This window comes from Eurypyga helias, unplaced genomic scaffold (genome assembly GCF_000690775.1).
Source record: "Eurypyga helias isolate BGI_N326 unplaced genomic scaffold, ASM69077v1 scaffold15805, whole genome shotgun sequence".
Classification (NCBI taxonomy): domain Eukaryota; kingdom Metazoa; phylum Chordata; class Aves; order Eurypygiformes; family Eurypygidae; genus Eurypyga; species Eurypyga helias.
This window is the reverse complement of record NW_010252295.1, coordinates 15477-41665: the sequence shown is the minus strand read 5'-3', so window position 1 is coordinate 41665 and position 26189 is coordinate 15477. Positions and strand designations below refer to the sequence as shown.

The following is a 26189-nucleotide window of genomic DNA, read 5'->3' as shown; positions in this document are numbered from 1 at the left end:
CAAAATACTTTTCCTGTGTACCAAATTACCCTCAGCACAAGCAAGCCCTCACTTTCCACACAATCTCACAGCCATACAAGGTTGATGCCAGAGGTAATACCTGCAGCAAAGACCAGGAAGCAGACTGGAGACATAGACTGGTCTGGCATTAAGGACAAAGTGGTCTGAGTTCCTTAAATCCCTCACAAGCACTTTCTGTCATTCTTCTAGGCACCATCCGGACCATAGGACCACTCGACCGAGAAGGAACGTCTCACTACTGGCTGACAGTGCTAGCTCTTGACCTGGGAACAATCCCTCTGTCTTCTGTGACTGAAATTTATATTGAAGTCACTGATACCAACGACAACCCACCTCAGATGTCCAGACCTGTTTTCTATGCCTCTGTGATGGAGAATTCCCCACCAAACACATCTGTCCTTCAGCTTGATGCCTCAGATCCAGACTCTATCTCAGAGGGAAAACTGACTTTTCACATCCTAACTGGAAATCCTCAGGGACTCTTCACCATTAACCTCATTACAGGTAAGATTGACCCAACTCAGCATCTGTTTTTGAGGCCTCCAAGTGTCCGGAGGAAGTTCTATAGAAACTCTATACAAACAGCCCACACAGCTGCCTTTGTCACTCCCTTCTGCAGCAAAGTCCCACTCTCCAAACACACTGTGTGGGAAGGCTGAGGATTGAAACCCTCAACCCCAAGGCCGCTATTTGCATCCAGGCGGCTCTTAGAATGACACAAATGTGCTACTTTCAAAGCCCTAAACAGAACCAAGCAGTCGCTTTTAATCTTCCCCCTTATAAACAAGTGCCCTATTGCACAGCCTGAGCCAGGAAACACCCTTCTGGGGGTGACTATCTGTTCCTGAGACAGACCAAGGCAGGATTAATAAGAATGAATCCAAATGCATTTAAAGACTCCACCCTTTCTCCAGCGCTATTAATGCAGTAAGTGTAGTAAGCCTCTTCTGCCATCTTCCTAGACTATCTTTCATCTGAGGATTAATTACCAGATCTTTCAGAGCCATCAAAAACCCGCTGCTGTTTTGTGTAAACAGCTTCCTCAAACTATCCCAGCAGAGCTGACATTGGGCCAGTCTGGCAAGGAAAGCTCTGCCGAGCCCTTCACGCCATCAGCTCCCGGGAGAAGAGGGAAGGGAGGGCACAGAGCCTGAGTATGGGAGAGGATTAATTGCATGGCTTTGATCTCCTGCAGATGATAAAAGCAGTTCACCTACTGCAGCGGGGGAGAAGCCTGCTGTCTAGCTGCATGTATTGGAAAAGCCCAGTGCAGCTCCCAATTACGTGTAACCTCTGGTGTGATGGCTCTCTGGCCGTCCTCGACAGCTGGCTAGGAGAGGGATGTTTAGGAAGAAATTGTTATGCCGACACACTGAAATCCTTCTGGTTGCAGGAGATTCATAGGTTGTCTCTATGTGGCACCAGACAGATACACCTGGAACGTCAGCTAACTGCGACCACTGCTACCCCCATCTGTAGCCATCTCCATGGTCAGAAGCTTTTTAGCCAGGTCAGGGCATTCCCCTGCATCCAGCTTTCCCACATAGTCCGAACAACCCTGCACAAGTCACTCCCACGGACAGCTTGCACAAATGCTGGGTCCGATGGAGAGGTGCCTTCAGAAGCCCTAATTTAGAAAATCACTGCCTTTTCCATAGGCTGTGGACCAGAAACAGGTATCGGGACACCAGGCTAGCCCCCCTCACCTACTGAGCTCCAGCTTGCACCCGAGCAGCCCGCAGGAAATTCAGCCTTCTCTGAAGGCAAAACTTTCACCCCGGTGGGAGTGTAGCCCCACAAAGCCATGCTCCAAGGCGGTTGTGTTTTACGGTAAAGTCAGCGACACTGGCAAAATCTGAACAACAGACACCTAAGCCAACCCTTTCATTCCCACCTTAGACCAAAAAAGCTCTCTTGGGTGTGAGTCATCTCCTACTCATCTCTCTCTACAGCCACGAAATTTGCATGTGAAGAGTGATAAGTTTGTCAGTCCTGTAAGAAAGCCATGAACAGCTCTTATCTCCTGGACAGTTGCTGGAGGTCTCTTCTTTAAACCCTGAGCTTGGAGGTTGTTTAAGGACCTGCCTCCAAGCCTCATGAGGATTCAGTTATCTGTTGTTTCACTTGCACGTCACCCAACAGAACAAATAATTACCTGCAAACGCTGGCATAAGCTCAGCAGTTTATATCCTCATGCTTACAGTCTCTAGAGAGAAGTCACCTGCTCCTGCTGCCAGAAGGAATATCACAGCTTGTCTGTGTTTCAGGGCTGTAGGCAGCTTATGGAAACCCTGAGATATTTTCATTCTGCAGACAAGAGCGTGCTAGTTGCCCCATTAAGTGGAATAAAAACATTATCTTTGGTCTCAGCCTGGCAGTGCAGTATTGGAAAATGAGCAGCTGGTCTTTCAGTTCCTGGTTATGCACATCCGTGCAGGGTTGTATTCAGAAAAAGGGTCACCCCAGTGCCTTGCAAATCAAGTGACATGCATTTGAACAGAAGAGAGGAAGCACTGGAGGCATCTGAGCCTATAGTGCTACTAGACCACGGATGTTTATTCTGGATTTTTAGCTAGGACATGTCTTTTGTTTTTCAAATGCAACAAATGCCTCTCCTCTTTCACTGCCAAGAGGAAACGATCACAAAAAGAATCAGAAACATTTTGGTTGTGAAATGCTGGAGATCTATAAGATCCAGATTGCCAATATTCCCTCTGTGGTCAATCCCAAATCCTATGACAGCAAAGGAGTTTGAGTGGGCAGAGCTGCTTATCTGTGATGAAGCTGAATCTCTGTCAAATTATTCAAGTATAAACACTGACGTTTCAAGAGGAGCCCCACAGAGGCTGCTGCTCTTAGTCAGACAATCTGAGCAAAGGACAGGATAATCTGCATGTGCCAGGGGTTCCTCCAGCATTTGGATGAGAAGGGAGGCTCCTACATGCAGAGCAGACTGATGGAGACCTCTTCTTTTCCATCCCACACTGTCATCAAAGAATAAATAAGTCACATTGGCACTGAAATAAGCCAGAGCATGAGAGGGCCAGAGGTCAGTCTGGGTCTCTCCTTGGCAGGGCACTCCTGGGAGGAACCCCCTGGCAGAAGAAGAGGAGGAAGCTCGTTCTCATCCTGTGCACTCGTAGGAATTAAGGTCCTGATTTAGTGTTACATCAGACACGTCTACACCCAGAATAACCCTCCCTGCAGAATAGCCCTGGATAATTACTCAGGGCCCAGTGCCACACTATTGCAAGTAACCTATTTCTGGTCCCAGAGCTGGCTTGGTTTGCATTTGATCCAGTATCTTGGCATGGGGGTGGGTTGGCCAGTGGAGGCATACCCAGCAAGGCCCCTTGGCTTTTCCTCCTGAGGCCTTCCAAGGAGACAGGAACAGCCCTGATAACTGTCCCTTGGCAGTGCTTGGCTCCTCCAGCATCCCTGAACTACCACAGAAGGGGTCTAGGCTCTTCCAGCAATCAGTTCCCTGAAGAGGGTGGAGAAAAAAAGAGGGAAAATAAATGAAAGGCTAATGAGAAGAGGGAATAAAACTGCGCAGTGAGATGAAAGCTTGCTGCCATCGGCGATGGAATCTCTCCAGCCCAGCCTGGCAGCTGGTGCGGAGCAGTGTTTGTGGGAGACAGAGAAGGAGATAGATACACGGAGAGATGGGCAGACAGTAGGGCTTGGGGTATTCTTTTGCTGGAAAGGGTTTCAGCTTCTTTTGTACAGGATTTGCAACCCAGACAGTAGCGGGAGGAATTTGGAGGCTATAGCAGGAAGTCAGGACAAAGCCATTCATCCCTCTGAAAGGCTGTCTGGAGAATCCTTTTACCTTGGACTACCCATCCTCAGCTCTTACTTAGTGCTTGTTCTTCTGATCCTCCTCCTGTGCCAGTATCTGTGGGCTTACCCGGGATGCCTGTGGTTCCCAGCATTTCTCTGCATGGAAGGACACCCAGTCACAGCCTCCTGTTTAAATCGGAGGGATGGCTGCACTGCTGCTCCCCGAGCCAACATACCACAGGCTCCAGCTGAGCATGGCACAGTGTAAAGCAGGGTCAGAACAAGAGGGGAGGTGGTAGGAGGAGAAGAGGAGGGAAGAGAAGGTGAAATGGAAGCAACAAGACAACACAAAAGAGGATTTCAGGAGAACCAACTCTTCCCTTCTCATGCTCTTGTGAAAGCCCCAGTGCCTGCAAACCTGATTCTGACTATTTTAACTCTCTTAGATTTTCTCCCCTGCAGTGAGGGCAGGGGGCCAGCAACCTCCACCCCAGCCCTGCTCCTGCCAGCAGAAGTTATTATTATTTTTTGTTCCCTGACAACAATGCACTGTTAATTCTGCTGCTCCTGTTCCAACACGACCAGCTTCCCTCTCTCCCCTTTCCAGGCAGCAAGCGGGAGAGTTACAGACAATCCTTTCCCATTGCTGTGCGTAGACAGGCTGCAAGAGCAGAGCTTGTGCCTGTTTGTATGCAAGCAACAGAAGGGATCATCTCTGGACCATCAGGTGAATGCAGAACTTAGCCAATGCAATGAGGACCTTTGACAGTTTTGTTCAGCCTCTAGGACTTAGCAGAAACCTCCAGGGCCACATACAAGAACACAAATAAAGGCAACCCACTCGATAGCAAGTCCCGTGGGATGGGCTAGCTGGTGTTTTCCAGAGGGGTAGGGACTGCCCTGATAACTCACACGCGTGCACATGCACACACAAAACACTCTCATTAAAAACTGAACGTGCGCTTCCCAGGTCCTTGTAGGGGGCAGCAGAAAGAACCGAGGAACTGTTTCCCCCAGGCCACAGAAGCTGACGGCAGTTCCCCTTTAATAACAGTTTCCACTTCCACGTTAGCCCTCTGGCTTCACAGGGCGTATAACCAAGCAGCAACATAACAATATGCATTAATTCCAGCTGGCTTCTCTCGAGCACCACGTCCGATCCCCGTCTCCCTGTCTCTGGGTGCTCAGCTGCCGTGTGAACACTGCTGGCAGTTGGTGCATCTTGGCAGCCGCACAGCACCACGGCTCCGTACGGGAATTAGGATGATTAACCGTTAACCGCAAGAGCTTTCTCATCTCAAGGCAGAATGGTGACTGGCTCTGGAGAGGGGAACTGGGAGCCACAGCAGGGCACAGGGTAAGGGACTGAGGGAGTTTGCCTGGGGGCAGGAGGAGAAGCCAACCCTTTGACTTGTGGGTCAGCAGATAAGAAGCTAAACCCAAAAATGCCACCTGGTGAGTCTCCCATCTGGGATACAGTGCAGCTCTGTGACAGGAACAGGAGTTGGCGCTTACTGTCCAGGAGAGTTGAGCATCTTCAGTGGCACAGGCATTCAAGACAGTCATCAAGTTCCAGTTCATCTGCCTTCATTTCAGTCCTTCTCCAGCTGAAGGAAGCTCAGCTACAATCCTGCTTTCTTTCATTTTATCATTAGGTCATGAAAGAATTTGAGGGTGTGGCCAGGCAAATCCAAATAATCACCCCAGAGTGCTCTAAGTTACCTTTCCATCAGCTGGCATGCGGCACCCGAGTGCAGACAAGGTATTCGTCTGTTGCAACTGAATTTTGCAACCTGATAGACTAGAAATATCCCCAGTGTGCACACAGATATTGGGTGGCCCCATTATCAATATCAAGCTATGTGTCCCATGGGCGTGTTAGGCCAAAATTAGGGCTGATCCCCTGAGGTAACTGGAGTTTTAGGCTTTGCTCCCTCATCCTATCCAGCCTACTGGCAACGCGGACAGAAGCATCAGAGATCCCAGTGAAGCGCGGCTACAACTCCTTATTTAGGCCCCCATTAAGCGAGCATTTCCATGCGTATTGAGAGTTCTGCTGCTATTGGAGCCCTGCAGCCTCCCATGGGTCTGGGAGGGATTCAAAAGCTCCTCAGCCAGTGCGCTCTCAGGCCACTGCTGGGGCCTCTTCACCTGCCAAGATTACAAAAGGAAGATTAGGGAGGGAAAAAAAAAATATCCCTGACATACAGGCAAACAGAGTCTTTCAAATCATCTTGTCATAACACATTAAGGAGTGTTGATTTATGATTGTAAAGGCATCAAATAAATGTTCGGTGCAGTGGCCGGTGCCAAATACGAATAATCCCAGAGAACAAGTGGAAACAGTTAACAATAGTCTTGTTCCAAGCAGCTGCTCCCTGCTCCCTGCTTCAGCTGCCCGGTGTTTCCTGCAGCCATTTGAAATTTTCTCCTGCTTGTCATGCTTAGGCAGCAATACACTGAAGTATGATACCACTGAAAACAATACTATTAATTAAAACTTTCTGGCTTTGGACCAGAAATGAGAGTGGAGATGGGTTCACGCAACCCTGATTTACAAGTCTTTCAGGATGCACAAGTGCACGTGCCCGCAGCACTGCAAATGCACGCTGCATCCCATGCAAAGCACTTCCCAGGACAGCGTGAGCCTGCATCGCTGCCTGCGGCGGTCAGGAAGGTTCACCCTGCCTGTCGTTTGGGCAAGGAAGCAGGGCTTCCCTTCCGAGGAATAAACACCATGGTAACCAGTGGGAGCAGGAGATGTGGGGAGCAGGCAAAAACACAGACGATGACTGTCAGATGCATTATACACATCATTTCCATCATCTAAAAAGCAGCTGTGAAAAGGGTCTAGAGCTGTTTGTCCTCGAGGGTGATAAGTCAAGGCACTCAATGAGGACTTGCTATCGAACCAGACATGGAAACACGAGCCTCAACGCCATCCCTTCCACACTCGCATCTGCTCAGCTTAGTCACTGACAGGCCAAAAAGAGGCAATTATGATGATTTTGTTTAAACTCCAGTTTATTATACCCACAATTCCTCCCTCCTGCTTCCAGCCTATTCCCTGCGGTTGAACTAGTATGTATTTTTTAGAAATCCTTCAAATCTTGCAATTGTTAGAGGATTCACCCCGTCACTCCGAAGGCTTAAATAGTATAGCAACTTCAGCATTGACCGTGTACCTTATTTTTAGCCTGAATGCATTTGTTCTCGCAGTAGAATAGAGGGTATTTCCCAAGACAGGAGACAAACTTTTGTCAAAACACTGTAAATTACAAAGAGCAAGGTTCAGCACAGGGAAAAAAGGAGTCGAGACTTGTTAAGAAGCCAAACTTGTGCCAGCGCATGCAGAATGTTTCTTACTTAGAGGCATAAGAAAAGTTTTGTTTTCGCAGTCCTGCAGCCTTTCTCATCAAATACCTTGACATCCCCAACCGACACAGGCACCGGGTAGGTGTCCCCCCTCCTCCACGGTCTCTGTAATCAGCGGAGCGACAGCAGCACCTCCGCGCAGGGATTCACGCTGGAAGTGGACAACTTGCCCTCTGGAGCCATCTCCCCTGATCACAAAGGGGACCTGAAACTGGACAGGCTGATGCGGGGCACGCGGGGATTTGGTCAGCCCTGGCCTTTCCTCGGACACTGAGTTTTGGAGCTCAAAGGGTTTTTTTCTTGGCAGGTCTGATTTCTACGACTCCACGGCAGCTGGATCGAGAATACAAGGCTGAACATATCCTAGAGGTGGGTAATGATGATTGTAATTAGCTTTATTTACCTACAAGTGTATTAAGCCCTCAAAGAGCTTTCCTTGCAAGTTGGAGCACAGAGAAAGAATCTCATCCCATCAGCTCCCAACTGCTGGGAAACTTAATTAAATGGTGTGTGTTGCCCTAAGAGACAGCTGCAGCAGTACTGCGGGGTTTATTATTTCTTTAGTGGAGACTGGAGCAAAAGGTCTGTGCTGGAAGCTGTGGGAATAAAGGAAGAGGGCTGGAATTGTCCTCTAGCAGGATGGATAATAAGTTATGGGGGAAAGAGAAAGCCAGAGAAACCCACCCTCATTTTTCTCACTGTATCAGACACTGTCGTGTGCCTTTGTGTGACCGACCCCCATTCTGAGCTGCCCCGAGCTACGGGCATTTGCCGCAGAGGCACCCTGAGGTGTCTCGGTCCATCAGGGTGGCTGAGGGCAACACATTTCCCTCTGCAACCCAACGCGCCGGGAGTGTGCGCAGGCACGGCCAAGCGAGGATGGGTGAGAACTTGCCAAGCCATTGCAGCACAAACATTTTTGGTTGTGTGACCCAACGGCCAACCTGACCCGCTGCCCAGAGCAACGGCACACAGGAGCCCTGCACACGCGTGTCCCTGTGCCTCGCGAGCGAAGCCCCGTGCGTGCACAAGCCGTGTGCAGTGCCAGCTGCAGCCACGTTCTACCCCATGGAGGAACAGCGCCCCGAGCATGGCGAGATGCAAATGCAGACCCACACAGAGCCTCCCGTTCAGTCACTGCCCGTCTGGACAAAGGCTGGCTGCTCACGTCCTAGGTCACGGCAGAGAGCCCTGTCACCTCTGTCACCCTCTGCTTGCTCGCAGGTGGCTGTTTCTGACAACGGAGAGCCAGCCCTGAAGTCCACCAGCAGAGTCGTGATACAAGTCCTGGATGCCAACGACAGTCCTCCCAGCTTCCCCCACAAGCTCTTCATGGTGCAGCTTCCCGAGAGAGACGCCTCAGAGACGCCACTGCCGGTCTACAGGCTGATCGCCTCGGACCGTGACCAGGGCCAGAACAGCCAGGTCACCTACACCATCGAGGAGGAGGACGAAGGGATATTCACCATCAACCCCACAACTGGCATGGTGTTCTCCAGAAAAGCTTTTCCTGCCTCCGAATACAACATACTCACGGTGAGAGGAGAGGGAAACAGAGAGAGCCTTTTTTTTTGGGAAAGAGAGGAAAGGCTGCAGAAAAAGAAAAGATAAAAGAAGGGAAAAGATGGAGAAAATGTAGCAGTGGGAGGAGAGCCCAGAGGGAATGATGGGAAATGCAGAAGGTAAGAAGCTGTGAAAAATGGAGTACACATTTAAAATTAACAGCCCAACCCACTCTCAGAGATGACACAGTGATCCATAATCCCATACAGACGCAGACCCAAACCTGAACAGTTTTGGGTTTCAGCAGTGCCTCCGTTCGGCAGTCTGATCAGGCCATGGGTCTTGGATATAGGTTTAAAATTCTCCCACACACTGTGGGACCCTGCCGTGAGGCTTGTGATCCAGGTCTCTGCTGCGGATTGAGCTTGGCAGGTTTGCTTGATGGTCAAGAAGAAATCATAGAATCATAGAATCACAGAATGGTTTGGGTTGGAAGGGACCTTAAAGATCATCCAGTTCCAACCCCCCTGCCATGGGCAGGGACACCTTCCACTAGACCAGGTTGCTCAAAGCCACATCAAGCCTGGCCTTGGACACTTCCAGGGATGGGGCATCCACAGCTTCTCTGGGCAACCTGTCCCAGTGCTCCCACCCTCTCTGGGTAGAATTTCTTCCTGATATCTAATCTAAACCTCCCTGATTTCAGGTTTCAATTCAGGTTGCACAGCTCTACCTTGGAAGCATCCAGAGCACAGGCCAGTGGGGCAAGATTTGTTTTGTGGGATTTTGGGCACACTCAGACCTGAAACACCTGGTGGGTGGGAGAAACAGCTTCCCATGGGACAAACCAGCCTTCTCCCTGACTGCGTGTGCATTTCCCGGCAGGTCAAGGCAACAGACGGCGGCAGCCCACCACTTTCCTCCCATGTGCGGCTTCACATCAGCTGGGTCACCTGTCCCGGCCCTTCCTCAGAGCCACTGGCTTTTGATGAGCCCCATTTTAACTTTGCCGTGATGGAAACAGACCCTGTAAACCACATGGTGGGAGTGATCAGCATTGAAATGGGCCCCAGCCAAGTGTGGTTTAATATCACAGGTGAGACACAGGAATGGAACCGGGGCAGCGGTGTCGGGGAGCGCTCGCCCCAGCTCCCTTGGCTTTCAGCACACACATGCCTGAGCTAATGAAGTTGTTTGCTTTAGGTGTAGGTAAGCTACAGGCAAAGCTTTCTCACAGACACCAAAAGGCTTAAACAGCCGTAGACAAAGCTGCCCGTCCAAGGGCGCCGGTGCCAGCTGCAATTATCTAACACACTTCTTTAATGACATTCTGGGACTTGCCAGTGTTTGAGGTGTTCTCCAATGTCGCAGAAAGCCAGGGCATGCCAACCCCACTCCTCCTGGGAATCAAGTGACACTGTCAGTTGTGGTAAAACAGCCTGCAAGCATCCAGGTGTCTGTCTGGGTCTTGCAGACTCCCCCGGTCGCTCCCTCCCTGCTGAGCCCACAGTCCTGACAGGAAGCCGAGGGAAGGATTCCTCAGAGCTAGTCTGACCTGACTGGCGGGGCTCTCCCTTCCACCTCGCAGCATCCCCGGGATGACTTAGATGTGAAACGTGAAGAAGCTGTAGGGCATCCCCTGAGACACATGATGCCAGGGCAGAGGGGACATGGACGGTCACCCCAGGGGACTCATCAGGCAGCACATGTGCAGAACTGGTCCTAGGAACGAGGGCCAATCGTGCTCGTGTAATTTGGTGGTTTGAAGTGGTGCCCCAATCTGCCTTGCACAGCCCTGACACTGCCTGCAGGGCTTCCCTCGCCAGACAAAGCCTTAACTGGGCGAGAGAACAGTTTTTCCCATTACTACGTTAGGGCAGGGATAATGGTGTATAAATACAATTGAGCAACAAGAGATATACTACAAGAAGCAGACAATATCAGTGCAAGGCTTATCTGGCATTAGTCTGCTTGGGTTTGCAGAATTAACAGTATATTCCTCGGAATGCTATCCCATCATTTTCCAGCTGAGTGCTTGACCTCACCTTGACCAATTTCTAGTGCACCAAGTGCTATCCGGGTCTCTCTTGGTTTCTGTACTGGGGGAAGAGGACAGGATTGCATTTTTCATGCCAGGGAAGCAAAGCACCGCAGTAGTTGGCAACCAGGCGCACGCTGCAGAGATCCAGGAGCCTTCAGCACCTCATTCAAAAACTTGCCTTGCCCAGTTCACAAAAGCTCTGTCACTGGGGTTGATGGTGTCTGCAAAACCTCTGACAAAGCAGGATCTTTCTTCATCTGTTTCCTTTTTCTTTCCCTCTGGCACTGTGCAAAGGGAGCCTTTCTCTCTTTTCTCAGGGAAAAGCATCCATGAGTGTCTCTTTTCTTCTGTCTCTACTTCTTTCTGTCTCCTTCCCAGAAAAAAAAATCGTGGTCCAGATGGCTGGCAACCACTGCATTTCTCCCGTAAGGGAAGATGTGTAACTTAACCACCAGCCAAGATTTTCCCAGCTGGTAAGAGAATAAAGCAGAATCTGGAGCATCCAGTATCTTGGAAGGCAGAAGTTGAGATTTGGGATAAATCACAGAAAACTGCTTCTATTCCTTCACATCTCAGAACAGCGTAGAGCAGCGTATCATGTGTGAGAGGGAGCTAACAGAACACCAGCAAGTGAGGCATGAGAAAGGAGCTGCCATGCCAGGGCTGAGCGGTGACAGCGCGAGGGACAGCCTTCGGCTGCTGAGCTGCTCAGGCCTGCGGTTCTGCACACTACGCAGCCATCTGGGGTGGAGGCAACAGGCTCTGCTCACCCTGGAAGCACCGTCTGCCTCCCCACCTGCTCAGTATTGGGCTTCTTCAGGTAGCTCACAGGCTCCTGGCCGTGGCAAGGAAGACCATCGCTGATATGCCCACAGTGTGACCTTGAATTGGAAGCCAGCAAGAGCACTGTTCAGCCCTGCAGGTTCCTGATCCATGCTAAGCCTATGATGCTGCATAGCTGGAGACCTTGTGCAAATAGATGAAGGTTGAAATGTGACTTGCAAATCGAGCCAGGACACCATATGCAGACATGCACCTTCCCCTTTTCTCCTCCCCCTCATTTTCTCTAATTCCCCTCATCTTTCTTCTCGCACGCCTTTGTCACCATCTGGGACTACCTTTTTGTCCAGCTTCTCCGTGTCCTCCCTGTCCCCTATCACACTTTGCACTGAGTTTCCAGATCTGGGGGAAACCTCAGCTATAGCACTGTTCCCAGTCCAGCTGTGGCCAAAGAGCTACAGTCGATGCCAACACATCCCCGTTCAAGGTGTACGGCCTGGCACGCCACACACCTGCGCCGGGGCATGAGCTCCTTGCGTGGTTTGTGTTTGGTGTCTGCAGGGGAGATCCTCACCCCTTGGATCTCCAGGCAGCTCCTGGAATCCTTTCCCCTGTAGAGGCTGTTGGCACCTGCAGCTTGCTCCAGAGAGAAGTCTCAGCTGTAACTGCGCTCCCATTTTTCTTGTCTCTCCCTTACCCCAGGCGGTGACGATGACATGGATTTTGACATTGAAAAGAGCACAGGCAGCATGGTCATTGCAAGAGCCCTCGACGCAAGGAAGAAGTCGAGCTACAACCTGACAGTAGAAGTCACGGACGGGTCTACTACCATCAAAACCCAGGTAATTGGGTTTTCTTCTTTATTAGACACCCCATCTAGGGGGAGTATGGGCCAAAGGGAATCCTTCTTCTGACTCCACTGAGTCTACTACCATCAAAACCCAGGTAATCGGGGTTTTTTCTTTATTAGACACCCCATCTAGGATGAGCACAGGCAAAGGGAATCTTTCTTCTGACTCCACTGATCTCTGGATCAGGTGCCAGGCACAAGAATTCCCTTACACTGTGCTCTTACACTACACAGCGACGCAAGTACCAAGCTAAGTTGGTTTATATTGTGGAAACACAAATGGCCAAGGAAAGCCTGGGCATTTCACGCTGATCCCAGCGGACACATCTACAGCACCAGCCGAGCTGGGGTGGCAGTTCACACTCTCAGACCTCCGCTTGCTCTCAGCTGCTCAGGCTGAACTACAGCACGGCTGGGACAGCATGCTAAGACACAAGGGAGATTCTTGTGCAGTTAGATCAGGCTTGGGTCCACGGTACGGTGTCAAGGGGTATTCCTGGGACTTGCTAGGCTCTGTAAAGCCAGCACGGAGACATCTGCAAGAGGTGAGGTGAGGCCCTGTGCAGCTCCAGCTCATAACATACCAGCACTGAGGTCCACGGGGCTGAGTGGGGCAACTGCAGAGGTGCTGCGTCCTCTGAGCTGCCACACAAAGAGCAAGCGCTGGTGAAGGGAGGCACAGTGCCCCAGGCATGTCCCCGAGCCCCAGTCAACCCGGCTGCTGAGATCTGCCCATCTTCACCTACCCTCAGGAGGGGTGTTCAGGGCTTGATCTTTCATTTTCTCCACACGTAAGCAGCATCCAAAACTCCAGCCCTCCTTCGCAGGAAGACCTAGAACGTGAGTCACCGTCAGTGACACTTAGGGTGGGAAATTCACTGCGGAGGTTTGCAGGGGGGATGATGAGTGAGGAACACTGCCATTCCTGTGAAACCAATGCTAACGGATGGCTCTCTCTCTCAACTATCTTCAAGTATTGTTCCAAATAAACAAAGCCCCACCTTGCCCGGTGTGCATTCCCTGCCACCTTGCATCTCATCCCTACGTTTATTTTGGCACTCAAGGCCGCTGGCAGATGTCAAAAAACCTGCTTGTGCAATAGGCCCATGGCATGTTCAGGTTTGCTAGAGGAAGCAGATGATTACACCTGGTTGGGACTTCCTAAGATGCAGCCAACGCTTCCATAGGGGTGTCAGGAGAGTCAGGGTAGGAGACCCAACAGAAGCAGCCAGGTGCCTTCCCAGGCAGGATGCAGGCAGGCCATTCACAGGGGTGTGCTGTTAAATGCAGAGGGGGAGATTGGGCTGAAAAGTGTAGACCACAGATTTTGCTTCTGCATACCTTCTCCACACACATGCTGCTCCTGGGATAGGCCAGCCCCTCCCTCCCTTTACCAAACATCCCCCTATGTCAGCTCTCTGGCGTGTGATTAATGAGTGTTGGGGAGGTACCAGCCAGCAAAGCCGGCACCACGGCTGAGCCGCTGCTGCGTTCCACAGCAGGCTGCGACTGCTTCCCCCTGTGCCGAGTGCGGGCACGTTCTGTCTGAATGGCTTCCCAGACTGGAGAGCTTAAAAAAAAAATGAGAGGAAGCAAACTGAAAATCACTAAGGGAAGGCACAGCGGGAATTCCTCAGGGAGAAGGACAAAAGGGCTCCCAGTCTCCATGGATAGCAAAGCACCACGAGTTGGGGAGCTGTGACGGTTACAGGGCTCTGAGCATTGCTACACCAAGAGGGGTTGGCAGCGGAGATCTTACACAGCTGCATAAGGCGGGGTGCACCGTGTCCCTGCTGTCCTCACTGTACTGTCACCCACAGGCGTTTATCCACGTGATTGACATCAACCAGCACCGGCCCCAGTTCCTGGAGAGCCACTACGAGGTGAGGATTCCTGAAGATACCCCCTCAGGGAGGGAAATCCTTCAAGTCAGTGCCACAGACAAGGACAAAGGCAAGGGGCTCATCTACACCATCCATGGCAGCGTGGACCCCAGAAGCACGAGACTCTTCCAGCTGGATCCAAGCAGTGGGGTCCTCACAACAGGAGAAGGCTTCAGTTCCCAGCCCATGCCACAGCACACCCTGACAGTGATGGTGAGTCCCAGCCAAAGCCTGCTGAGTCCCTCAGCTTCTCCGGGATATACAGCTCACTGGAGAAATTCAGACTGGTTCTAGTCTTTGAGGGAAGATTTGCATAGAACAACAGGGAGGAGGAAAGCAGGCTGTTAACCTGTACTATATAACCAGCCTGGATAAATCTCAGTAACACGCTGCTTTCCTCTAACCGTGTGCTGAGCCCATCACCTCCTAATTTCGTTGGAGGACCACTGGATTGTACAAGAAAGCACAGTGGGTAAGTCTTAATTGGTTTCAAGTCCAGGGACGAGGTTTGGTGCTAAAACGCACAGGCTCGTTCCCACCCAAGGGGTTGGTACCACCCAAACACAGCACCCTCTGTGAGAGTCCAGATGAGCTACTTGGAAGCCTGGTTCAGGAAAGGCTGCTTACACCCTGATGTGACCATACCTGCTCTTCCTCTGTCATCCAGGTACGAGATCAGGAGGTCCCCATCAAGAGGAACTTTGTTCGGGTCATCGTCCATGTGGAGAACTGCAACCTTCACCCTCCGCAGTTCAGCGACATCCATTACGAAGCGGAAGCGCTGGACTCGGCTGTGGTGGGCACAGAGGTTATACAAGTCAGAGCCCTCGATCAGGACCAAGGAGCCAATGCTGAAATTCACTACTCCCTTCAGGCAGGTGAGAGTCAAGCGACGAGACAGGTTAGGCTATGAACATGCCTGCACTTCCATCCTCTAGCTAGTGGTCGAACAGCTGACCAGCTTTATCCGTTGCAAAGAACAGTGGCTGCACGTTGCTAAAACATGATTTTAGCAATTCCCACAGCGGTCATCATCACTTCCACCAGTTATACCAAGAAATACATCCTTGAGTAAAGGTGAGCACCATCTCAGCATCAGTTGATGGTCTTTTTGGGTCACACAAGCTCAGTGGGCAAGTATTTTATTATTCACTCCATAAATATTTATGGCTGTGCCACACTGCCTATTTAGCGGGTAGATTCTTTGCAGGAGACAAGCCATCCTTTGCTCCATCTTTCTTACTGCAATTTAGATCAAGGACTGAGGAATTTAATTGCTCCTGAAGTATTGGCAATTATAAGCATGACAGGGCTTGAAGCAACCAGTGCAGTCTGTGCTACATGTTCTGCACACGAGGCAAAAGCTTCGAGCACATGTTCCACCACCACTAAATATGCTCACATTAGAAGGGTGTTTATCTCTAATTCACATTTGGATTGATTTAAACATTAGCTTGTAGATCTCAATGGGTTCATTGTTCTTAGAATGAAAATTATTTAGAAATTAATGAAGATTGTTGTCTCCCAGTGAAAGAAACAGATCTTAATTAGGCCTGAAATCAGGAGCATCTATAGAAAAGAGGTTCAGAAAACCAAAACCAACAGGGTGTCTTGCATTCTTCACTTTGTAATTTCTCTTCTTGCAGGTAATGGGGAAGGTGTCTTCAGCATCGACCCATATTCTGGAATTATTACAGTTGCCCAGAAACTGGACCCATCCAGGCAGGAGCGATTTACTCTTATTGTAAAGGCAGAAGATCAGGGGTTCCCCCAGCTTAAAGATTCTGCTACAGTACATGTTCGCATTAGACCCTCTGATCGAACCCCTCCAAAATTTCCAGAGGCCGAATACATCACAGAGACCAGTGAATCCACTGCTGTTGGCTCTCCTCTGATCCAGGTTTCAGCCACAAGCTTGTCACCAGTCAGCTATGAAATAAAAGATGGAAACGGGGATGGCGTGTTCTCCATGAACTACCAGTCAGGTCTTATTTCCACTCAGAAGAGCTTAGATTTTGAGCAGGTATCTTTTTACCAGTTGAAAGTCCGCAGCACCAACATGGCTGGAGCATTTACGGAGACGATGGTACTGATCTATGTCATAGACGAGAATGACAATGTGCCCATCTTCATTAAGCCTTCCTTTGTAGGCTGGATCATGGAGAATGCTCCATCACAAAGCATGGTTCTGGATGAAAGCAATGCTCCCCTCGTCACCCATGCAACAGATGCTGATCAAGACTCCAATGCTCTGCTGGTCTATGAGATTTTGGAACCGGAGGCACTGAAATATTTCACAGTAGATCCCAGTACAGGGACAATTACCAGTCGTGCTGATATAGACTATGAGCTCACCCCAGTTTTCCACTTCAGCGTACACGCGCATGACAGCGGGAGTCCCAGCTTATTTGCATCCAAGCCAGCCAAGGTCACAATCCATGTTAAAGATGTGAATGATTCACCCCCAGTCTTTGAAAAAGACACTTACGAGCTCTCTGTCTTACTACCTGCCCACCCAGGGATGGAGCTTTTGTCAGTGCAAGCAAGAGACGCAGATTCGGATGTGACCTACAGCATTGTGGAAGGGAACCTCGATAATGCTTTCTGTATTCATCCACTCACAGGTCTCATCTCCATTCTTAATCCTACTGGCCTGGGAAGCTATCATGAGCTCACAGTCAGAGCTGGGGATGGCTTCTATAAGAGTACCGCTCTGGTCAAGCTAAATTTAACTCAAGTACAAGGTACTGGGTTAAAATTTGATCAAGACTTATATACAGCAACCGTGCTGGAGAACTCTACAGAGGAGAAGACTCTCACTGTTCTTGGGGCTAAGGGATATCAGCTAAATGAACCACTTTTCTATTCACTTTTGAATGGAAAAGAAAGATTCAAAATGATCCAGGCATCTGGAGTACTCCAGACCAAGGGTGTGAAATTTGACCGCGAAACACAAGACATGCACGAGGTAGCTGTGGAAGTGAAGGACAACAGGAAACCACCGAGAGTGTCCCAAGCCACAGTCAAGGTTTACGTAGAGGATGTCAATGACAATCCACCGCAGTTCGAGAACGTGCCATACTACACCTCGGTGCAGGACGGCACGGAGCCAGGCGACGTACTTTTCCAGGTGTCAGCAACAGACAAAGACATAGGGGATAACGGAGCCATTACCTACTCGTTTGCAGAGGACTACAAATACTTTTGGATTGACCCCTACCTGGGAGATATCTCACTTAAGAAGCCTCTTGATTATCAAGCTTTAAATAAGTACAACCTCCGGGTCGTTGCTAAGGACAAGGGTGAGCCTCCCCTCCGTGCTGAAGAGGAGGTTGTGATCAGTGTGAGGAACAAGTCCAACCCTCTGTTCCAAAGTTTGTACTACCGAGTGAAGGTGCCGGAAAACATCCCCCTGTACACATCCATCCTCCACATACAGGCTCGCAGCCCTGAAGGCCTGCGCCTCATCTACAACATCGTGGAAGAGGACTCCCTGAAGCTGTTCAGCACTGACTTCAAAACGGGTGTCCTCACTGTCACGGGCCAGCTGGACTACGAGCTGGAGACAAAACACACGTTCACCGTTAGAGCCACAGACACAGCGCTAGGATCCTTTTCAGAAGCCAGAGTAGAGGTGGAGGTAGAGGACATGAATGACAACCCCCCCGTATTTTCTCAGACCATCTACACAGCATCTGTGTCTGAGAGTTTGCCAGCACAGACCCCCGTTGTCCAGCTCTTTGCATCTGATAAGGATTCAGGCAGAAACAAAGCGGTTTCCTATCAGATCTTGGATGATGGTTCAGATGCTGCCAAGTTCTTTAATATTGATGCCAGCACAGGGCAAATAACGACGGTTCAAGCACTGGATTATGAAAAAAATCAACAGTTTCGCCTGAAAGTGAGAGCTTCTGACCATGGGATGCCTCCGCTTAGCAGCGATGCACTGGTAATCGTAGACGTGACAGACATCAATGATAATCCCCCCGAGTTCAGCCAGCTTCAGTACGAAGCCAAAGTGAGCGAAATGGCTACGTGCGGGCACATCGTGATAAAAGTCCAGGCCCTGGACCCCGACAGCGGAGACACCAACCGACTGGAATACGTGATACTCTCAGGCAATGACAACAGGCATTTCACTATCAACAGCACTTCCGGAATAATATCCATGTTCAACCGCTGCAAAAAGGACTTGGAGTCATCTTACAATCTCAGAGTTTCTGCTTCAGATGGAGTTTTCAAGAGCACTGTGCCCGTGTACATCAACACCACAAACGCCAACAAATACAGCCCCTCTTTTCGGCAGAACGTGTACGAGGCAGAACTGGCAGAAAATGCCGAGATAGGTACCAAAGTGATTGAGCTGCTGGCTATTGACCCAGACGGTGGCCCATACGGCACCGTAGACTATACCATCATCAATAAACTCGCCCACGAGAAGTTCTCCATAGACAATAAAGGCCGTATTGCCACACTGCAAAAACTGGACAGGGAAAATTCAACGGAGAGAGTCATTGCCATTAAAGTCATGGCCAAGGATGGGGGTGGGAAGGTGGCATTCTGCACTGTCAAAATAATCCTTACAGATGAAAATGACAACCCACCTCAGTTCAAAGCCTCTGAATACACGCTGTCCATCCAGTCCAACGTCAGCAAAGGCTCCCCCGTCATCCAGGTACTGGCTTACGATGCTGATGAAGGTGCAAATGCAGATGTCATTTACTCTGTTGACTCTGTGGAAAACATGGCAGAAGACATTGTGGAGATCAATGCTGCCACTGGGGTTGTTAAGGTCAAGGAGAGCCTTGTTGGTTTAGAAAACAGAGCCTTTAACTTCAAGGTAAAAGCCGAAGATGGCAGACCCCCTCACTGGAACTCCCTTGTCCCAGTTAATCTTCAGATTGTCCCCAGGGAGGTGACATTGCCGAGGTTTTCTGAGCCCCTTTACACATTCTCTGCATCTGAGGATCTTCCAGAGGGATCAGAAATAGGGTCAGTCAAAGCTTTTGCAGAGGACCCCATCATATACAGCTTGGTGAAGGGGACCACTACGGAAAGTAACAAGGATGAGGTGTTCACACTGGACACACAAACAGGGGCTTTGAAAATCAAAAAGGCCATGGATCACGAGACCACCAAGTGGTACCAGATTGATGTTATGGCTCACTGTTCGCATCAGGAGACCGAGCTGGTCTCTCTGGTCTCTGTGAACATCCAAGTGCAGGATGTCAACGACAACAGACCTGTTTTTGAGGCAGATCCCTACAAAGCTTTTGTCATGGAGAACATGCCATCAGGAACCACAGTCATTCAAGTGACAGCTAATGACCAGGACATGGGAAGTGACGGACAGGTGACCTACAGTCTGGAAGCAGAATCTGGCAACCTCCGAGGACTCTTCACCATCGATGGGGAGAGTGGGTGGATCACCACACTGAAAGAGCTGGACTGCGAAGCTCAGGAGATCTATCGGTTTTATGTGGTGGCCACCGACCACGGCAGGAAAGTCCAGCTCTCTTCCCAAACCCTGGTGGAGGTCACCGTCTCTGATGAGAATGACAATGCTCCACAGTTCACCTCAGATTTCTATAAAGGATCGGTAATTGAGAATGCGGAGCCAGGGCAGGTCATCGTCACCCTGAGTACCATCGATGCAGACATCTCTGAGCACAACCGGCGGGTCACGTGCTATATAACTGGTGAGTTTTTTCTGCCTTTAAATCTTCAGTGAGCAAGAACAGAGTATCATCTTGAAGTGAGGATTAGATACCTTGTCTTCCAGAACGTTAATACAGAAACAGCATTACACTGGCAGTCCCATCAGAAGCAGGAGATAAAGCCTGAGCTCTGTCATGAGCTGGACTCTTCAGCAAAATGAGTCTGGGGCATCCAAAACTGCAGTGGGCGGGATTACCGTTATAACAACTATCTCACCACTGAGTCATCCTATTTATTTAGAAATAAATAAATAGATAATGTATATATACATACTTACACAGTACTGTAGATATATTTATTTACACTTTCTTAACAGACGAAAAATTAAGACAGTGTAATTGTAATACCTATTGGAAGGACAGAGGCAGTGGGACAGCAGGAAGGAAGATTTTTCTAACATAGATCCTGTAATCAGTATTTAAGTTCTTTGACCCAGCTTTTTATCCTGCAAACAGTGCAGTCAGTTTACCATCACACATGCGTGCAGCATGCCGGTATTTTTTTAATATCTACATGGATTCACACAGGATATATATAACTATTTGGTAGTAAATGTGTTTCCTACGAAATCACTTTGACTCCGGCTTAACAAACAAACAGCCCTCACACGGCTGAAGTTAACCACGCTGCAGACTGGTGGATATTTCAGACTGTCCTGTCCATCTTAGTGAGGGTTTTGGCTAACAAGAAATACTAAAGACGATTCTCGCATCTCTGAAACATCAGTTGTGCCAACTAAAATTAACCACCGCTGTAAAACAACAGAAAAGTTACACTGGAATGTTTGTTGTGCATCTGCACAAGCAGGAGCTTGATTTTATGTCCTTTTTGACCCCAAAGCGTCTTTTCTCTGACCTGGAACAAATATTTCAAATTAAAATGTTTGTTCGAACTCAAATGAGGACCCTTCGGGGTCAAAACATTTAGCCAGATCATGCTGCAGCCTGTTATCTATTATTGTAACCATCCAAAACAGAGGAGGAATGCTGGTGCTTTCAATTGGTTTCTGGCATGCCTAGGTATTTGCAAGCCTTCGGGAGGAAAGATTAAATACATTAAGTATTCGCATTTCTGCCATCTTAAAGGCAGCAGTGACTTCCGTCTCCTTTAAACCCGAGAGAACGCATGCTTGGATCAGTGACGAAAACCATACGTTTTCTCTGCTTTGCACGTACAAGCACAGGTCGAACTCGACCCATAAACACAACTGCAGCACAGGCTAAGGAGGGGGCGAGCACACAGCGTAGCTTCCTGCTGCTCACATGCACCTTGATTTCAAGCGCTCAGAAACCAAATCCGCGCACAGGCTGGAGTCTGCCAGCATCAGAAGAAGGGCTAGAAGAGCTCTCACCATGCCTCCAGATTCATCACCACAGAGCAAATGAACTCAGAAAGTTAGTTAATCTAACTTACTTGGCTCTTCAGAATCTAACACAAACAAGCCCTGCAGCCAGCTCTCCTCACTGCTTCCCATTACCTAACGTGCTCCCTCCTTCTGCCCGGCGGCGTGGGTTCAGCAGAGGACACCCACTCCTTGCCAGGAGAGAGACATTCTGCAGGGGTAGCATCCACCCCACGAGCAGCATGAATCTGGTGGACCAGAGAGGCTGCCTGGTCTGGATTTACCTGTCTCTCATCATTTGGTTCCTACAGAATCAAAAAGTAGCCCCGGAAAGCACATCTATAGGTTAAAAGAAAATACAACTATACATAGCTCTGTAACTGTAAGATCCAACCAGCATCTGCAGGGTATTTGCAACCCTCAGATCCCTTTAGGAACATGCTCTGAGAAAGACTGACATGCTTTAGGAAGGTGAGACCCTGTGGTTTTGAGGCAATGAATATGCAGAACACTACCAAGACGTTTTTGCAATCGGGATTTGTTTCCTTCTCCCAGCCCCTTGGTCTCCGCGGTGTAACGTGCAGTTTCAGTATGAGAAGCTGGCAGGGTATCTCCCCGCCGTGCAGTGAGGTGGGCTAAATGCTCCCCAGCGGGATGAGGGTGATGTCCTCTCTGCATCACCCCTGCAAGGTCATCACCCCCCGAAGGGACTGGCAGTGCACACACCTATATCCCGTTCCCTTTATCCCCTCTGGTTTTCAGCACCCAGTAAATGCCTCTTTTCCTTGCCTCCTGCCCGCTTCTAGAAGGAGACACACTAGGACAGTTCACGGTTAACCAGATTGAGGGAGAATGGACTATTTCTTCCAAGAAACCTCTGGACAGAGAAGATACAGAGAAGTATCTCCTCAAGGTTATGGCCTCTGACGGGAAATTTCAGGCTACCACTGAAGTGGAAGTTTTTGTTCTGGATATCAATGACAACAGCCCCGAATGTGGCCAGGTAAGTCATGTGGGACACGGGGGGCATGAGGGGAGCGGATGGGAAGGAGAAAACACAATAGCAAGGAAGAAAGAATAGAAAGAACACATTAAGAGGGTTTGGTTTGTCATAATTCTTCTCACACGATCCTGTTGCTTTGATTATGCTTAGCAATTTTAATTAAGCAGCATGTCAAGCAAGCACATTAAGTCTAGCCTCCAAGCATGTTTGCCAGCAGTAAGTGAGCACCTAAGCATTATGAAGGATAATTTTTGGAGATAAACAATGCCAGGAAGCCTCCTGGGTAGGGGCATGTAAATTGCGGAGTTTTATATCCTGCTAAGCTGAGAGATTCCCATCAGGAGGTTTGTTATTGTAGAGAGCTGATCGCTGGTATGGACGTTACCCATGGTGAGAAAGAACAGAAGTGGTTGCTTCCCAAAGGAGATTCAAAGGCTTGTGTGAAATGAGCTCACTGGTCCCAGCCCACACCCCGGCAGCATGAAGCACATTGTGTTTCCCTATAAACCACGTTTTATCCTCTACGAAGCTTCTGCTAGTCCATTCGTCTCCAGACGAGGTGAAGATATTTTGGAGATGGCTCAGATGCCCATGACACTTTCTGCCCTTTCCAGATGTACTACACTGGGAGAGTCTCTGAAGACGCTCTGCCAGGTCTTTTCATTTTGAAAATATCCGCAACCGACCCCGACGTTGGCAGCAACGCCCAGATAACGTACAGCCTCCACGGCCCTGGCGCAGAGGAGTTCCGGCTGGGCCCACACACAGGTGAGAACCGGGCAACGGGACGCTTTTATCCTCTTCCTCACCCACTCCAGAGAAATGCTGGCTCACAGCATGGCTCAACACGTCTCTCCTCTTGAGCAAAGGGACTCCATTCCGGCTCCCCAGAGCTAGGGGGGATGGCAAACAGGCAGGTTGATTGCAACACAGTACAGAGGAGGGTGAGCTCTGCGTCTTCCCGAGAGTTTTCTTTACAAATGTTGGCATTCGGATGGTTCAAACAAAGGGCAGGCCCTAGTGCTAAGGGCCAGGTCTCGAGGAGGAGGGGTCAGCACGTATTGCAGTGCTGGCTTGATCCAAAGACCTGAGTTATAAACTCTAAAAACAGCTTATCAGGTCTTGGCCAGCACATTTGCCCAAAGGTTTCTTTCTTTCCAAAAAGGCGTGATGGTCACTGTAGACATCACTTGGTGTTCGTTACGCTGCAGAAAGCTTAATGCAGCAGGGTTTATAAAGGTGTTTAGAAGTACGATTTATTTATGAGCACTATTATCCCATGACGGCATCGCTCACACGAAGTTCAGCCCAACTTGCAGGACTCCCCGTGCCAAGCCCTGCCAGGGCACTGGCTGGCAGTGATCTGAGGATAGCCCCGAGCAATGTGGTGTGGACACATCACCATTATGAGCTGGATGACAAGCGCTGTTCAAGCCCAGCCGGTTGTCTCCCACGGTTCAAGCGGGAAGGCAGCATGCTTGAACCCTCTGAGCTCTCCTCGGCTGCAGCTGCAGAAGAGGAGACCGTCTCCTGTTCTTTCCAACAGGGGAGCTGACGACGTCTGCACCTCTCGACCGCGAACAGAAACCCACGTACCATCTTGTTGCCAAAGCGACCGATGGTGGAGGCCGTTCCTGCCAGGCAGATATAATGCTGATCGTAGAGGACACCAACGACAACGCGCCGAGATTCTTCCCCAGTCACTGTGCCGTCGCCGTTTTTGACAACACCACCACAAAGACGCCCATCGCCGTGGTTGCTGCCAGGGACCTTGATGAAGGTGAGTCAGAATGGGATTTACTTTTTAGCAGACTTTCATCTTTCATCCTGAATAGAAACCTTTGAAACCAAGGGAAGGGCTGCAGCGATGGGCATAGGTGACTGGATCTTGGCAAAGATGTGACTGGATCTCATCGCTGACACATTCCTGACTAGCGGGATGGTGTCAGCATTTTTGTGACCCCGTAGGAAGTACAATATCTCTAAAAGCATGCAAAGACAGACTTTGAGGCCATGCTCAGTAACTGTAACCGTGATGCACAGTGCAAGCTGACACACGGTTTGTCCGGGAACCAAACTGGACAGAAGTTTCACGAAAGATGGAGACCAAGAATGAGCGTAGTAAGGAAGAAAGGAATTTTAGATGTGGATGGGGTAGGTGATATGGATGGAGAGGTCTTTCCTAAGACATGAAGATTCTCAGAAGCATAAGTAAGGCTCCTCAGAAAGGAGCTTTTAATAAGCCTCTCCAGCAAAGACCGATCATATTTATCTGCTTTAGAAGCAGATATGAAGGGAAATTAAGTTTAAATACAAGGGAATGAGACATGGGAAGCACTAGTAAATACAGACAGGTGATGCTGATGGATGATGGTGGCTAGATGACTGAATCTGCAGATGGACACACTTGATGTTCATACAGCCTCTGTTTTCCCTAGAAATTTATGGTCATTTAGGTACACATAGTCCTAATGGATTGAAAAATAAATGAATAAAGCTGGAGCATTCCTACCCATGAATTAAGCACAGCCTGTCCCTTATCCTTCCAGGTCTCAATGCTGAGGTGGTCTATTCTCTCTCTGACTCCGCCAACGGACACTTTTCAATTGAGGAAACCACAGGGGTGATCCGTCTGGAAAAGCCTCTGAAGGATTCGCAGCACTCAGCCTTTGAGCTGACAGTCTGTGCTACTGACCGGGGCACCCCAGAGCCCCTCTCTGCTCTCGGCACTGTCACTGTCTCTGTTGTGGATCTAAATGAGTATCTGCCCGTTTTCCTGGCCCCTGAGTATGTGGCCATGGTAAAAGAAGACGTGGCTGTGGGTACAGAAGTCCTCAACTTGTCAGCATTGACAAGGGACAACGCAGAGAACACAGAGATCAAGTATGAAATTGTGAATGGCAATGACCATGGAAAATTTCAGCTCAACTCAAACACAGGTAAGATGATCTCGTGCCCGGGCAGGTCCAGGCGGACCCAACATCAAAGGCTGTCCCTGTACAGCTCTTCCTTAGTTCTTCTCCATTTGGCTTGCACTTCTGCTCTCTCCTGTCTTTAGCCAGCACAAGGGTAGGGAATACAGTCTTCTTTTCTACCCTAAATTTTGCCATCCAAGATTGATCCGCATCTTATTGAAATTAATGGAAAGATTCCTGTTATACATCTGGGACCTGAGATTAGTCCTTGGGAATGAGGAATACATGGAGAATAAGATGGAGGAATTTTTCCACTTCAAAATGCAGAAGTTGGTTTCATTTAAACAGTCTGTCCTTCCTAACCTCACCGAGGAACCTTGAGCCCAGGGCAGCAGGCAGCTTTATTAGGTAGCTCGCAGTGAATGTGGATATTACCAACCTATTAACCATAAGCAGGTCCTGAGCCAGGTTTAATAGCCAAGCAAAGCACTGCTCCATTTGCAGAGCGATCTGATGAGAGCTGTTATCTGAAGGCCAATGTTAACTCCCTGAGACAAGCCCTTGGCTGTGTCACCCATGGCCTTCTACCCTTTGCTGTAACATCCCCATCCACAGTTCCATCCTCAGCTTCTACACTCCCAAGGCTCTTTCTAATTATTCCACACCAATCTTCTTTCAGCGTGTACAAACTCGTAAGACAAATAACATTTCCAGGAAATAATTTTGTGACATTTCCAGTGCTGAACCCAGAAAACACTGAAGTACACAGGCACATTCTGTCTCCCTTTTTTTTGCCTTCACTCTATGTCTTTAGGCCCTGTTCCCTGATCATTTTTTAAGATTAACAGCCTCCTCCTTCATTTTGTGTTACATCCCAAGCTTCACATACAAATCACAGCATCTGGCCACACACCTCTTTCTCATGTACAACTCTGCATCTCACACCTTTTCATCCTGCCCGTGACATAGTTCAGT

The 26189-nt window shown here is 49.4% G+C and overlaps 1 protein-coding gene across 1 annotated transcript in view; it reads left to right on the top strand.

Moving 5' to 3' along the window:
* The window catches only part of FAT2 (FAT atypical cadherin 2), a gene marked incomplete at its 3' end in the record, with an annotated part of 57316 nt that overhangs the window by 15657 nt on the left and 15470 nt on the right, over positions 1-26189 (top strand). The window contains 12 exon segments of the mRNA XM_010152331.1: positions 211-525; positions 7487-7548; positions 8404-8715; positions 9568-9778; positions 12206-12345; positions 14174-14449; positions 14904-15114; positions 15883-19935; positions 22103-22299; positions 22914-23067; positions 23846-24079; positions 24849-25238. Coding sequence (XP_010150633.1) covers positions 211-525; positions 7487-7548; positions 8404-8715; positions 9568-9778; positions 12206-12345; positions 14174-14449; positions 14904-15114; positions 15883-19935; positions 22103-22299; positions 22914-23067; positions 23846-24079; positions 24849-25238 — 6555 coding nt within the window.